The 15,094-nt window shown below is 35.0% G+C and overlaps 1 protein-coding gene across 1 annotated transcript; it reads right to left on the reverse strand.

Annotated features, from left to right (window-relative positions):
• Positions 1-674: 674 nt before the first annotated feature.
• Positions 675-9,205, reverse strand: LOC133824458 (uncharacterized). The gene is made up of 3 exons (XM_062257346.1): positions 8,120-9,205; positions 7,917-8,018; positions 675-848 (listed from the first exon to the last, which is right to left on the reverse strand). Exons 1-3 carry the CDS (start codon positions 9,203-9,205, stop codon positions 675-677), a joined length of 1,362 nt encoding a protein of 453 aa, XP_062113330.1.
• Positions 9,206-15,094: the final 5,889 nt, after the last annotated feature.

The raw sequence follows: 15,094 nt of genomic DNA on the forward strand, positions 1-15,094 counted from the left end.
CAAATTCAAGGTTCAATTCTCAAAAGTTACACAAGGGAAATAACACATCACTATGTTACTTACTAACATAACCTAACATAGATTATGACTTGTGTCATCCAAGTTCTTCTCATTATATTTAATCATTCTAACATCAAACATAATTAAATAATCTTGCCATTGATGGCCAAACAACAACAAGAAATTAATAATAAGCACACTTGAGTGAACAAGAGAGATTTCACTAAAATAAGGTGTAAGAAATTACCACACTATGATATAGGGTTCATCAATAATTCAAGCCACACAAAAATTAGTTCATGACTGATTTAAATAACATTAATCCAAATTCAATACTGCCCATAAGTATTAAGAGTAGAAATCAAAATAGAAAATATAAAATGAAGTTTAGAAACAAGAGAAAGAACAAATCCAATTAATGATTGAACTTCTTTATGCGTTCTCCTCCACTTCTTCCTTGATTTCTGGTTTTTCTTCCTCTCTATCTTGCTTTTATTTTCCAAAAATGGTTGCCTCTATACTCTTTCACATGATGCTCTCTCTTTTTTACCCTAGGGTACAATTCCCTTCTAAAATTAGTAAGCCCAATCCACTACTTTTCCCCTTTTAAGCTAACCTTTCTTTAGTCCACCATAATTTTGACATAAGAGTTCCCATGTGGCTATTTTTACACCTCAGGCTAGCTGGCAAAGCCACTTAGCACTGACTTTTTCCAGCTGGGCTATAGTTGACCACGCAGCTCCAGAATGCTGCAGCAATCCTCTTAGCAAAATTGCATATTTCAGCATGTTTCCACTATTTCTTGCCAACTTTTCTACTCCTTTCTCTTCCCAAACTAGCTTGAGCTCCTTTATCACAGAAAATGAAAGCAAAATAATTATTTAAGTCCTAAATAGCTAAAACAAACTCAACTCTAAAATTAAACTACACAAGACACAAAGATCAAATTAATTAAAACATTAACGATTAAAGACTCAATTCAACACTCTTTTCTTATAAACTCAAGTGTAAAAGAAGACTAAATAACTCTATATCATAGAGTTATCACAACTAAATGCAAATCAAATAGTGGTATTTCTAGTTCTTTATGCAGATGATATCTTACTCATTGGAAACAATGTTAAGAAATTGCAGATGTGAAGAATTGGCTGAACACTCACTTCCAGATGAAGGATTTGGGTGAAGCAAGTTATGTTCTAGGTATCCAATCATTTGGGTAAAGTGCTTGAACATTTCTCAATGAAAATTTCCAAGAAAGGACGTCTACTGTCCCGCCATGGAATTTATCTTTCAAAGAAGTAGTCTCCCCAAACTCCTGAAGAGGAAGATGCAATGAGAAAAGTTCATTACACATCTGTAGTTGGAAGTCTGATGTATGCTATGTTGTGTACTAGACCAGATATCTTCTATGTAGTGGGAGTAGTGAGCAGGTATCAGTCAAGCCCAGGACCAGAACATTGGATAGCAGTTAAGCATATCCTGAAGTATTTAAGGTAGACTAGGGATTATATGTTAGTCTACAAGGGTGGTGTTCTAAACCCTGTAGGCTACACCAATTCAAATTTTCAGCCTGATGTCGATGATAGGAAGTCTACTTCTGGAATGGTGTTTACTCTTGGGGGTGGAGCTGTGATATAGAGAAGTGTAAAGCAGTCTGCGATCTCAGATTCCACCATGGAGGCTGAATACATAGTTGCATCAGAAGCATCTAAGGAAACAATCTAGCTAAAGAAGTTTTATTCAAATCTTGGTGTTATTCCAGAAATGGATAAACCGTTTGTGTTGTTTTGTGACAACACAGGAGCGATATCCAACTCGAAAGAACCTCGTAGTCACAAGAGAAGTAAGCATATAGAAAAGAAGTATCACATAATTCGAGAATATGTGGCTAGGGGAGATGTGAAGGTTATGAAGATTGCAAATACATTTACAAAGACACCACCAGAAGCTACGTTTGATAAGCATATCAAGGAAATAAGATTAGTAGAATTAAGACATTAGTTTCAATTAGTGCAAGTGGGAGTTTGTTGGGGTTTTATGCCCTAATTAAAACTCAATTTCTTTGTAATCTTATTTTATTATCATTAAAAGAATAGAAATCATTTTTTGACATGACACTTTGTTCACATGTTTTATTTTCATGATTATTTGTTTAATATAAAGTTCTATTAAATCTCGAGCATAGAGCTAATCATATTTATAGTGACGTAATCACAATGGAATATAAATATGATTATATGTTCAAATATAAGTTAGGTCTAAGATTAGTCAGTGCACAAGATTTACACTGACTTGCCAATCTACAATATGATCTACTTACACATCGCAGTGTTATGTTCTTTCCATAACATTAGCAAAGTAGATAAGATCGGTTGTATTTGTTACATCGGACTGGACCGATATTAACAGTAGATAGGATAAATAAACATATCGTTATTATCTATTCTACTCATATCATATAGTTGACCATATGTCAATTCAATCTCAATTTTGAGTGGTTAGTTGTATTATTTGAGTTCTTTAACTTGTTCGTTACCAGCTTACCCTACGGACTAGCCCATACTTACATCTTGGGAACTCGGTAGTATAATTGAGTGGGAGTGTTAATCATAGATATGAACATTTATAGCTTTTGATGAAGAAGTGAAACGATGGTTTCCTTTTAGTTTGGTTCAAGGTGCTAAATGATAGAGATCTCATTTCAGTAATTAATATTAGTTTACTGAAATATTATTTACAAGGAACTAAGTGTTTTAGGGATAAAATACAATGAGGGGTAAAACAATATTTTAGTCCCATCTCATTGTAAACTATCTATAGAGGATTGAGTGAAAATTATGGTTGTAACAATGGATAATTAATAACGTATCTACATTGCTTATAGAGCCTTCTATGAATTCAAGAGTGTAATTCTGAGTCTTTAGTGGAGTCACGAGGAATTAATAAGTTAGTAAATTTATTTGTTAGATTTATGATAACTTATTGGAGATTGATTTCATAGGCCCATGGTCCCCATTGTACCTTGGATAAAAATCATCTTGATAGTCTCAATTAATTGATTTAATTATCAATTAGAATTATCAAAGTTGACCAGATCAATTTTGGATAGTTTCACAAAGTTATGTAATTTAGAGAAGAAAAGAGAAATTATGGCAGATTTATTAATTAAGATAAATTGATATCTAAATTAATAAATAAGTTTAAATCAAGGTTCAAATTATAAATAATTAATTTGATACAAGATTTAAATAATTATTTAATTAATTAAATCAATAGAAAATAATACAGGCATTGATTTTAAGTCCAACGGGCTTATAATTAAATGAGAAATTTCACGAGCCTAAAGCTCATGATAATTTCTACCTAGGGCTGATTATTGGCTATTATTTTATTGGTTTTTTAATTAAATAAGTGACCTAATTGATCATATAAAAGGAATGCTAAGTGAGAGTTGAAATTAGATTACAAAAAGACTATCTGACTAAAAATCAAAAGATCTAGTAGGTTTTAGATTCTCTCTACAAACATAAGTCTTTTTCTAAGCCTCAATATTATTTTCTCTTCTTCTCTTTGTATCTATCTCATGTGTTGAGAATTGTCCACCCTAGTCTAGGTGATTATAAGGATACTTTGGAAGGCTGTGAAGAAAATTGAAGATCAGTTCAGTTTCTTGGTGGTACTTTGCGACAGAAAGGATACAAGGGTTAGAGAAACTGAAGGGATGACTCAATCATTCTACTGCGTATAATGTAAGTGTTCTTATCATTATTTCTGTTTGAATTCAATTTTAGAAATATGTTCTAGGTTATCGTATATTAATATGTTTAATATATGATTTACATGAAAATAAACAAGATCTTATATAAGTTTCCTAACAGACACTTCCTCAAAAATTCCTTAAACCTCTCACATGCATCATATAATGATTCCCCATCAATTTGGAAGAAGTTATTGATCTCTCCTCTCAGCCTTGCAACCTTTAATCATTACATACAATTCAATCCTCCATCAATAGTTCATAACTAAAGTAGGGAAAAAAATCATTGTTTTACCTCTTTTGATTATTTCTTGTTTACCATTAACTTTACTAGTAAAAGTTAATTCATAAATTGATTTATGAATTTGAACTCAATAACCTTTCAATTCCAAAAATTGACCCTTAAGAGAACCATTATTCAATTCCTCTCGAAAAGGTATAGATTCCATATATGTATGTTATGTCCCCAACCATTCACATCAATGAGTCCCCAAAACAAAAGTTTTCAGTTTGATCATTTTGACAAACCATGACGAGTGAATCAAATGACATAAATAAGAAATCGTAATAACTTCAGGATTAAGATCAATTTGTATATGATCATCTTATTGATATGTTTAATCAATACTTATAAAATAAAACTGTATTTAGTTAAGTATTTGTAGAGTCCCAGAATTTACTTAGCTAATTAGATAGTAGTAGTAGTAGTAGTAGTAGTAGTAGTAGTAGTAGTAGTAGTAATAGCTAGTATTAGTTATAGTATGTTCATTACTATGGATTTTGGTTCAAGCTGGGACTTAGTTGGAAACTCCTAGCAATAGTTATGGATTTTATAAGTTTAAGAATATTAATTATAACATAAGGTTTGATTAATATTGCTGGTTATTAATATGATAATTATTATAACCTAAGGTTTAGATCGAGCTAATAAGAATGTGACACTTGTCATGAGCATGGTTATTCCTAAGGTTTAGATAGAGCCAATAGGAATATGACACTTGTCATATGTATGATTATTAATGAATTATTATTTTAATGATAAAATAAGATAAATATAAGACTTAGTCTTTAACAAAATCTGATAGGAGCATGATATTTGTCACAATTTTATTTATTTGTGGATTAGGTTGTAAATAGATTTTTCGTAACTTTAGGGTACTGTAACTTCCGACCTGTTTTTGACCCAGTTATGTTATGAATTTTGAAAAATAGTATTTCTAGAAAGTTGTAGATAATTTAATTAGCTTTCTAACGATATAAAGAGAGTTCAAATCGGAATTCTACAGATCCAGATATGTTGATTTTACTGCAGGAGAGTTTAGAGTTACGAGATTTAGGGAGTTAGAAGTTAGGATTCTATTTGTTTTTATTATTTTAAAAATCAAGTTTTGAATCCTTAAATCTCTCTGAAAAATTTGACCAATTCCTAAGCCTTTGGCTGAAGGATATTCAAATATTTTCAATTAAATTTATTATTTTTATTCAAAGCCAAAAAGAAGATTTTTATTCCTAGAACTCTATAAATAGGACCTAGCACCAAGACTTTTCATTCATTCTTCATGCATTGATCAGAGCTTTCCATGTGCTAGTGAGACTATAGAGTGATAAACACTTGGATTGGGGTTATAAGCTTAATAAACACTTGGGAAGTAAGGTTATAGTGTATTTCAGTTTCGAGGTATAGTTCGGTCATAGAAGCATTCAAGGTATTCCTAATTCTAGTTCCTTTCTGAATTGATTCTTATAGTTCTTCTCTACTCAAATCCTAACTCAGTTTTTTCTATTCTTGGTTAGGCATCTAAGTTCTTCGAACTTAAGGTTTTCATTGGTAAGTATCGTTTTGATGGTGTAGTTTATTCTTTCCATCTCTTTTCTTTAGTATACTCACCTCTATATTATGGTTTTTACGAGTGTTCCAAAATCCCAACTTTGTTCTCATCATCCCGGTATATTGGTAAGGAAAATAGGATAGGGTTTTATATGTTATATGATATGTGATATGTTATCTTATGTTATGTTGTGTTATGAAATGTTATATTGTGTATGTTTGAAGACTTGGGCATATGACCTGTACACTAACAAGCCCCAATAAATTTATAGGCATATGACTTGCTTAGCTAGCAAGCCACAAATCTAATGGGCATATGACTTGTTTAGTTATGGGACCCCAAGTAATAATGGCCATTATAGTATGTGTGACATATGTTTATGATATGTTTTATTATATGCTACGTTATGAATTTTATGTATATGAGTTATGTGTTAGGTTTTCCTTGCTGGGCATTAGGCTCATTCCTTTATTTTTGTTAGTGTGATGCAGGAAACTAGATACGGAGGCGGAAGGATTATTGGAAGCTTGGCATGTGTGTTGAGGATGAATGGACTGAGTGGACTGCGTGTCGATCGATGATGAAGTTATTTATATTTAGTCTTTTAGATCATGTTTTTCCGCATTTAGTTTTTTTAAACAATTGAATTAAAGTTTATGTTTTTCTTTTAAACAATGGGTACCCATGCCATATTTTCTATTATTATGTATTTGATACAATATTTTGATATTTAATAAAGTTATATTATTTCTTATGTATCTTTCCCAAAATAGTAGCTATGTATAATAGATCTAATGGTCCAAAGTCATAGAAATAGTTGGGTCATTACAGTATTAATAACATATCAGGTCCAATTCTTATATAACCACATTATACAAAGTACCTCCACTAAAATGTCATACTACATCAATAATCCGAATATGATTACATGTATTCATAATACTAGTGAACTGTACTTATAGTATTTAATCCAAAGATTTCATGTAACTATGTTTTACTGTGAACTATTTAAATTCGTTCCCTACAATCTTAATCCTTCCGTACCAATACAAGTTTGTAGTCACAATAACGAACTTAAGAATTTTCTAATATTCATATAATATTATTCTAATAATAATGATAAACAATTAATATATGCAAAAATTCATCTTAATTATTTATTTCATAAAATATTGTCCAACACGTATGCTTTCAAGGGCACAATTCCTAACAGTGAATGAGGAGAATAAAGTGGCTCATTCATTGGCAAAACTTAGTCTACAAGATGATTTTTATCGTTTATTTTATGATTTTATTGAACAATGTATTGCTCACGAAGTTGGTGAGGATCCTTGATTAATATAAATGAATTCCCCTTTAAAAAAAAAAAAGACTTAATAATTGAAAAAAAAAAAACATTATTAATCTCTCTTTTTGGGAATTCCTCTTATTATGGATTTGTACGAGTTTTATTTCTCTTCCAATATGATACATTACAAAATCATACAAATTAAAAACAAACAATTTACATAATGTAATGGTGAAATACACGCTTAAATGATATTTGCTTATTTCATGTGAGAACAAAATTAATTTTTTTTATCAATTTGTATTATTTGCTAAAGAAAAATAAAAACTTTTTATGTCAAATTGAAATTAATAAATAATTTCAATATTGTTATTAAAATTAATTAAATTAATAAGAGACACACTAATACAAGGATATGCTTTAATATTTATTAAATAAATTAAAGACAAATATAATTCAAATTCAATTATGTGACAGTAGTCTTAAAAAATTAAGAACAGCCATCCATGACTTATTTAGTTATTTTTTGACAAAATTATTTTTTTTGTTTTGATTCTCAGTAGTAGGATTGTGCATTGGGCAGGTTATAAGAATTTTAAATCAACTTATGTAATAATCGATTTGGGTTACTTAATTTATATTCTGCCCAAATAAGGAAATTTTTTTAACCAGTCCAACGATTTGAGTGAGTTAACATTCGCAAACCATTATAATTTTTTTTATATAATATGTTGTTAATGCAATTGTTTTTTTTTTTTTTTTTGATCAAGAAAGAAATATTTCATTAATCACTAACCCAAATACAAACAAAAACCTCCCTAAAACAGAAGGCTCAAACAACATTACACTGAACATAATTTCCTCACAAAGAGTCTCTCATTGGCTGTCATTTTCTTTTGAGAGAAAAAACTAACTCTATCACTATATCTCTTTTTATCATCTCAACAATAACATTCACCCTAAATGAGTAACCATTAAAAATACAAGAATTCCTGTTTTGCCAAATATGATATAAAGTTGCTGAAAAAACCGCTGCCATTACCTCTGACTTCACACCCTTCCTCCTATCTTCAATCCAACAAGTCCAATCTTTGAGTCGAAGACGCCACTTACAGCCTAACCAAGATTGAATACAGAGAGTTACCTGTTGAGAACAGTTACAATGAAAAAAAAAAGATGTTCATGACTCTCTTCAAGTTGATAATAACAAACTGGGCAAAGGCTGCTGTCAAGATGCTGAAGCACCTTTTGCAAGTGGTCTCGGGTGAGTAAGTTGTCATTTACCACTTGCCAAATAATAAATCGATGCTTAGGCACACTCATCCTATTCCACACAAAATGATGATACTTAACTTGATCTTGGTGGATTATTCTTTTATAGAACAAACCAATCTTGAAGTACCCATGACTAGCTGCCGCATTTATGTCCACTTCAGAAAATGTATCTCTGATATGGCACAGTTTGCGCCAATACCAACTAGAGTCAGCTTTAAGTTGATATTTCCAGAAATTTTGACCTCTTAAATAGACAGCATTGATCCACTTAACCCATAACACCTCAAGCTGATGACTTATAGCCCAAATATACTTAGCAAGCATAGCTTTGTTCCATTTAGTGCCTTCACCAAAACCCAACCCTCCATAAGCTTTAGGCAAGCTAACTTTGGACCAAGAAGCTCTATGTAAGTGACTTCGGGTTCCATTGTTACCCCACAAGAACCACATGCAAAGCTTATCTATCTCCTTGATAACACTTTGAGGGAGCATGAAGATATTCATCCAATAGTTACGTAACCCCAATAGAACAGAAGTTATAAGTTGAGTCCTTCCAGCATAAGAGAGGTGCCTACTAGCCCAAGTGTGAAGCCGAAGTTTAATCTTTTTTAGAATCACATCACAATCAACCGCTTTCCATTTTGTTGGTCTCATTGGCACACCAAGATAATTAAGAGGAAAAGTTCCCTCTTTAATCTGTAAAATCTGAAGCAAATGAACTTTTTCAAGGCTCGGCACACCTCCAAAAAAGACAGAGGATTTGCTTTGATTAGCCTTCAGCCCTGTGCTGTTGCAGAAGTCCTCAAAAAGCTGCTTTACACACTGAATTGAGTCTCTATTTTCTTTACAGAAGATGATTAAATCATCCGCAAAGCAGAGATTTATTATGTTGAGGTTTTTACACAGAGGATGGAAATTGAACTTAGATTGAGTAGCTCCTAGCTGCAGTAAACGGGTGAGATATTCCATTACCAGTACAAAAAGTAATGGAGAAATAGGGTCTCCTTGACGCAGACCCTTAACACCTTGAAATCCCCCCTGTAATCTCCCATTCATCATAAGTACATAGTAGGTGCCACGAAGACAGACCATCACCCAAGCTATGAACCGGGTAGGAAACCGCAAACTAACCAAAAGACCCTCCAAAAAACACCAGTCGACCGTATCATAGGCTTTGCTAAGATCGATCTTCAGAGCACACCTCGGGGAAACATTCCTCCTATTGTATTTTTAATCAAGTCTTGAAAAATAAGGATATTATGGGCCAGTAATCTTCCTTTAATAAAAGCACCTTGATTAGGACTGACTAATTTTGGAAGGACCTCCGAAAGCCTGTTGCATAACATTTTTGAGATGCACTTGTAGATTGTGTTACAGCAGGCTATGGGCCTGTAGTCAATGGCACTGCACGACATTTCTGTTTTATGAACCATAGCGAGGACAGTTTTGTTCAGATCAGCAGGAATTTTTCCAGTGTTGAAAAACTCAAGAATGGCTTCAGATATTTCAGTACCTATGTCCTGCCACATAGCCTTATAAAATTCAGAGCCAAAGCCATCAGGCCCTGGACTCTTAATTCCAGGAATGTTGTACAAAGCCTTCTTAACATCTGATTTTCGAAAATTCCTAATGAGTTGCAGCTGCATTTCGACGTCCAAACAGGGACCAAGCCCAATACAGTGAGTATTAATGCTATGTGTTGTTGTGCTGGTGCTTCCCATATATCCACGGAAATGGTCCAGAAAATGAGTAACAACTTGATTGTAGTCATCAATAATAACTCCCTGTTTATTCTGAAAGGACACAATCCTATTTTCCACCCTTCTTTTTTTAACGCACGCATGAAAGTAAGAGTTGTTGTCATCTCCTTTCTGCAGCCAAGTGATTTTACTTCGTTGAATCAAAAAGCTTCTGTACATTTTAGAGTGAACTTGGTAATTGGCTGCTGCATCTTTTTCAGCTTCCTGAATAGAGATATCCAAAGGGGAAGCTTGAGCTCTGCTTAAAGCCAGAGCATAGTCTCCCTTAGTTTGATGGTAACCCTTCTCTATATCTCCAATTTCCTCCTTGTTAAATGCTTTCAAAACATGTTTAAGCCTAAGTAATTTCTTCGTCACCCCCTGTAATCCCTTCACCGCCATAGGCTTGTTCCAGCTACGACGAACCACCTCCTTGAATCCTTGATGAGCTATCCAAAAATTAAAATATCTAAAAGGCTTTGTGCCTAGATTCCCAAGTTTTTGAGTTTTGAGGAGGCAGTAACAGTGGTCAGAGATAACATCCCACTGAAACTCTGCTAAGGTATTTGGCAAGGTATCCACCCAATACTCATTGATAAAAGCATGATCAATTTTCGAGTACACCCTATCCTTCCCATCTTGCTTATTAGACCAAGTAAACTTAGACCCAATACTCTTAAGACTAGCCATCTGCATTTGAGATATCCAGGCAGTGGAGTCATTAATCTCAGCAGCACTAACTGACTTCCCCCCAGCTCTGTCAACAAAGTGAAAAACAACATTGAAATCTCCTACAATCAACCAAGGTTTTGCAGGAACAGGAACACATGAAAGACCCTTCCATAACTCCAATCTCTCCTCCATAGTATTTAGTCCATAGACAAAAGAGATCACCAAATCAGTCGGCATATCAGCAATCTTCACCAAACAGTGTAAAAACTGTTGGTTCTCCTGCATAATCTGAACTTTGATAAAAGATTTCTGCCATATAACCAAAATTCTTCCTTCAGTGGCATTACTTCTATGATAGTCCCAGTTAATAAACAACTTTTCCATCATATCTTCAACTTTTTCATTCCTCAATTTATTCTCTAGTAAGGCACCGATACCAACTTTATTTATCTTCAAAAGACTCAGGATAGCTTGTTGCTTATCCCTCTTATTCATCCCCCGTACATTCCAGCTAATGATATTGGAGCAGTCCATCAACCTCTAACTGGTTTAAGTTCCCTTTGTTCTCTCGTTTCCCCTGTTCCTGAAGGATTGTGAAGGAGTTCTGACTTTTTCCAATGCCTGTTTTCACTAACTTCTCAATGCTTCTTAAGTTTCCCACCCTCTTGGGAACCTCCCAATTTTCTTTATTATTATGTTCAGGAGTTTGGTATGTTTCTTGCTGCTTTCCCCCTCCCTGAGAAGCCTTTTGGGTACCTACCCCTGCTATTTCTGGTTGCTTTTTTGGTTCTTGAGTTACCATAATGTTCCCAGTGGGAATGTCTGATATTGCAGCCTTTCCTTGAATCTCAGCAGCAGTATTATCTCCAGCAGAAATCGTTTCTGTCACAGTTTTCTTGGCCCAAGTTTTTGGACCATTATGCTTGCATTCTGCCATGTTATGGCATATCCTTTTCAATTGTTGCATTTTATGGGAAGCCATTCATACTCAACAAATTGTTCTTGCACTTGACCTTTTTCATTCACAAAGTAGATAATAAACGGGGGATAATTAGTTATCTCCATTTCAACCAAGACCCTTGCATATCTAATCATAGATTGATCCTTGGTGTATTTATCAACCATGATTGGTTTCCCTATGGTGCTAACCAAAGCACTGAGGCAGTTTTGGCCCCAATATTGAAGACCTAAATTAGGCAATCGGATCCAAAGAGGCACAGAACGAACTAACCTTACTGTATCCAACTCTTGAGTCCATGGTCTCACTATCACTGACTTCTTGTCAAAATGCACAGGTCCCGCTTCCAGAACAAAATCACGCGTGGCCTCATCATGGAATTTGACAATAGTAAGCCCCATATTCACCCTCACTACACGTTCAATGCCCAAATGTCCCCAAATACGTTTAACAAACCCTTCAAAGATAGTAAATGGGGGATTAGCTCCCAAAACCATACAAATCACAGCAGTATTCCAGTTTTGAATTTTCTCTGCGACCTCATCCATATCTATTTGGGAAACTCGTTTGCCATTCGTCAGAATGGGCTCCTCATAATGAAGTTTGGCCGCCACACTTATCTGATGTCTTTCTTTAAGTTTTGCCCAATGAGATTGGCCTGATGAGCGAAAGTCCTCCTTCTCAGACTCCTCTGCCCAATTCGTTTCTTGTAATGCTTCCTCCAACCTCTTCAAACCACTATCACCCATAGTTTTGTCGTCCAAATTCAGCTTCATATCCTCCATCTGCTTCTTCCCGTCAACCTTCTGAACTTGCGAATCAACATCCTCCTGAGTATTTTGTTCGATCTCGGTAGCTGGCAATTCAGTCCCTATCTCAGATTTCTGGTTTGAAGGGGGCTCCTCAATTCGAGCACGCGATGCAGGCTTCCGAGTCACCTTCTTCTTCTTCATCGTGGGATAGAAGACAGGTCCTTCACACGCCTCTAAAAATCTTCACTGTTAATGCAATTGTTATTATTTAGTTTGTTCGAGTTGCTTGAACAAACTTTTCTATACATCGTTTTAATTAAATACATTTATGAGAATGACTTAAAGGATTAAAACAACCAAGCTCAATTCTCCAAATTGTTTTGTTACCTTAACACGTTAAACTGAGTTTCTCAAGGAGTGTTAACCAAAATCTCATACAAAAAGAAATGACAAAGGTTATCTTTTTTGCGAATGCTTTTGACCTTCAGATTCAACCTCTCTAATGTTGTTAACAACATGTCTTATTTTAGTTGATAGCATTTCTGTCTGTTTCTCGATATTCTTAAAAAATGTAAGCAGTAGCTCGCGATATGATTCGCATAGTTGATCTTGATGCTCCAGTTCCATTGTGAGTTCCTCAATCCTTCTATCTTTTGAATCCTACAAATGTAATTTGTGAACAAGCTGGTTTCAAAATATCATAACCAATTCACTCAATCTTAAAATGATAGTTACGTTAACAACGATAGGCAGATATACAATAATATAAGTAGTTTAGTTGCAGCCATAAATTCTTTTAGAAGTTCTACCTGTTTAAATACATGATTAGTGTTGGTCTTAGTCCAGATTACATTTAGTAAATTGGTATTAATATTACTGGGGCTGTATAAGTGATTTTTGTATCAGATCATGTGAGGAATATTTTTATGTTATGCTATTTTGTCCTACACAGCCACTTGTCACGATATCAATGGCTTGTGATTCTGTACTCTGGGTATATATACGAATGCACAGTCTCAGCATCATTTGAGTTGAGCTTATCCTTTTTCATTTTGCAAATTATTCTGACTTGGTATCAGAGCCATGTCAACCAACAATTCTCAGACTCCACTACCACAGGGGACCACCACTGGAGCGGTCCCAGTCTCTGCAGCAGCTACCCCACCATCTGCAGGTGTCAGCAATGTCGCCATTACAGGAACCAATTTCCCTGGCACACATTCTCCCTCACCTTCTTTTACCCAACCCTTCAATACCCTAAACCAACCTTTCCCTCTCAAACTAGACCAAAACAACTATACCCTCTAGAAAACTATGGTTTCTACCATTATTAGAGGCCATCGTTTGGATGGTTTCATCAATGGCTCTCGGGTATGTCCACCTGAATTTATTCCTGTTAGTACTGCCACCGGTGATGGCCAGCTTGGGTTCGGGTTGAGAGTGAATCCTGAGTATGAGCATTGGATTGTGAATGATCAGCTCTTAATGGGCTGGCTATACAGTTTGATGACTGAAACTATAGCTACAGAGGTGATGGGTTGCATTTCTGCCTCAGCACTCTGGCAGGCATTGGAAAATCTCTGTGGTGCTCATAAGTCCAAAATGGATGAGACTCGTACTCTTATCTAAACAACTCGAAAAGGCTCTACCCCTATGATTAATTATCTCAAACAGAAGAAGACCTGGTCAGATATGCTCGCTCTTGTAGGGGACCCATATCCAGAGTCACAGCTAGTGGCAAATGTTTTTTCCGAAATTGATGGTGAGTATCTACCTCTTATTCTTCTTGTTGAAACAAGAACCAGCATTACTTGGCAAGAATTACAAGAGATGCTACTCAGTTTTGAGAGCAAATTGGGTCGCCTACATGCACTGAGCTTGGTCAACCAGCCCAAATCCATTGCTCCAACCCCTACTGCAAATCTCTCTACCCGATCTCACAATCCAGGTCGAGGATGAGGACAATTTGGTTTTTCTGGTGGTCGTTTGACTTATCCAAGCTTAAATCGTGGTGGCTCAAATAGATCTTGAGGATGAGGCAGATTTGAGTCTGGCAGTTCAAGACCAACTTGCCAAGTCTGTGGCAAGTATGGTCACTCAGCAGTAGTGTGTTATAACCGTTACGATAAAGCATACATGGGGTCAGATCCTGCACATAACCAAACTCAGTCCAAACCAACACCATCTGCTTATGTAGCTGCACCTGATGTTATTAATAGTGAAGCCCGGTTCGCAGATAGTGGAGCCAGTCATCATGTCACTGCCGATGCAACAAATCTGACTTAGAAAGTGGAATATGGGGGTAAGGATAAAATGGTAGTAGGTAATGGCAATCAATTACAAATATCTCATACTGGTTCTGGAAATCTAAGCACTACTCATGGAAAACAACCATTATTACTTACTGATGTTTTGTTGGTGCCTGAAATTTCAAAGAATTTAATCAGTGTTTCCAAGCTTACTACAGATAACAATGTGTTTCTTGAATTTCATTATAATTGTTGATTTGTGAAGGACAAGGAAACAAAGAAGGTACTGCTTCGAGGGATGCTTAAGGATGGACTATATCAACTTCACTCAACAAATACGACCAAATCACGTCCTCATACTCATCCAAAAGTCTTCTCCAGCTTTTCTGTTTGTCAAAACAATGTATCTAAGTCTAGTCAATCTGTCATTACCCATAGGGATTTATGGCATAGAAGGTTAGGACATCCAGCTAGTCGAGTCCTTGACTTGTTATCAAATCGTGGTTTTGTAAAAATTTCAATCAATGAAAAAGAACAGTTCTGTGATGCATGCCAAATTGGCAAATCTCATTCTC

This window comes from Humulus lupulus, chromosome 3 (genome assembly GCF_963169125.1).
Source record: "Humulus lupulus chromosome 3, drHumLupu1.1, whole genome shotgun sequence".
Taxonomy (NCBI): Eukaryota; Viridiplantae; Streptophyta; class Magnoliopsida; order Rosales; family Cannabaceae; genus Humulus; species Humulus lupulus.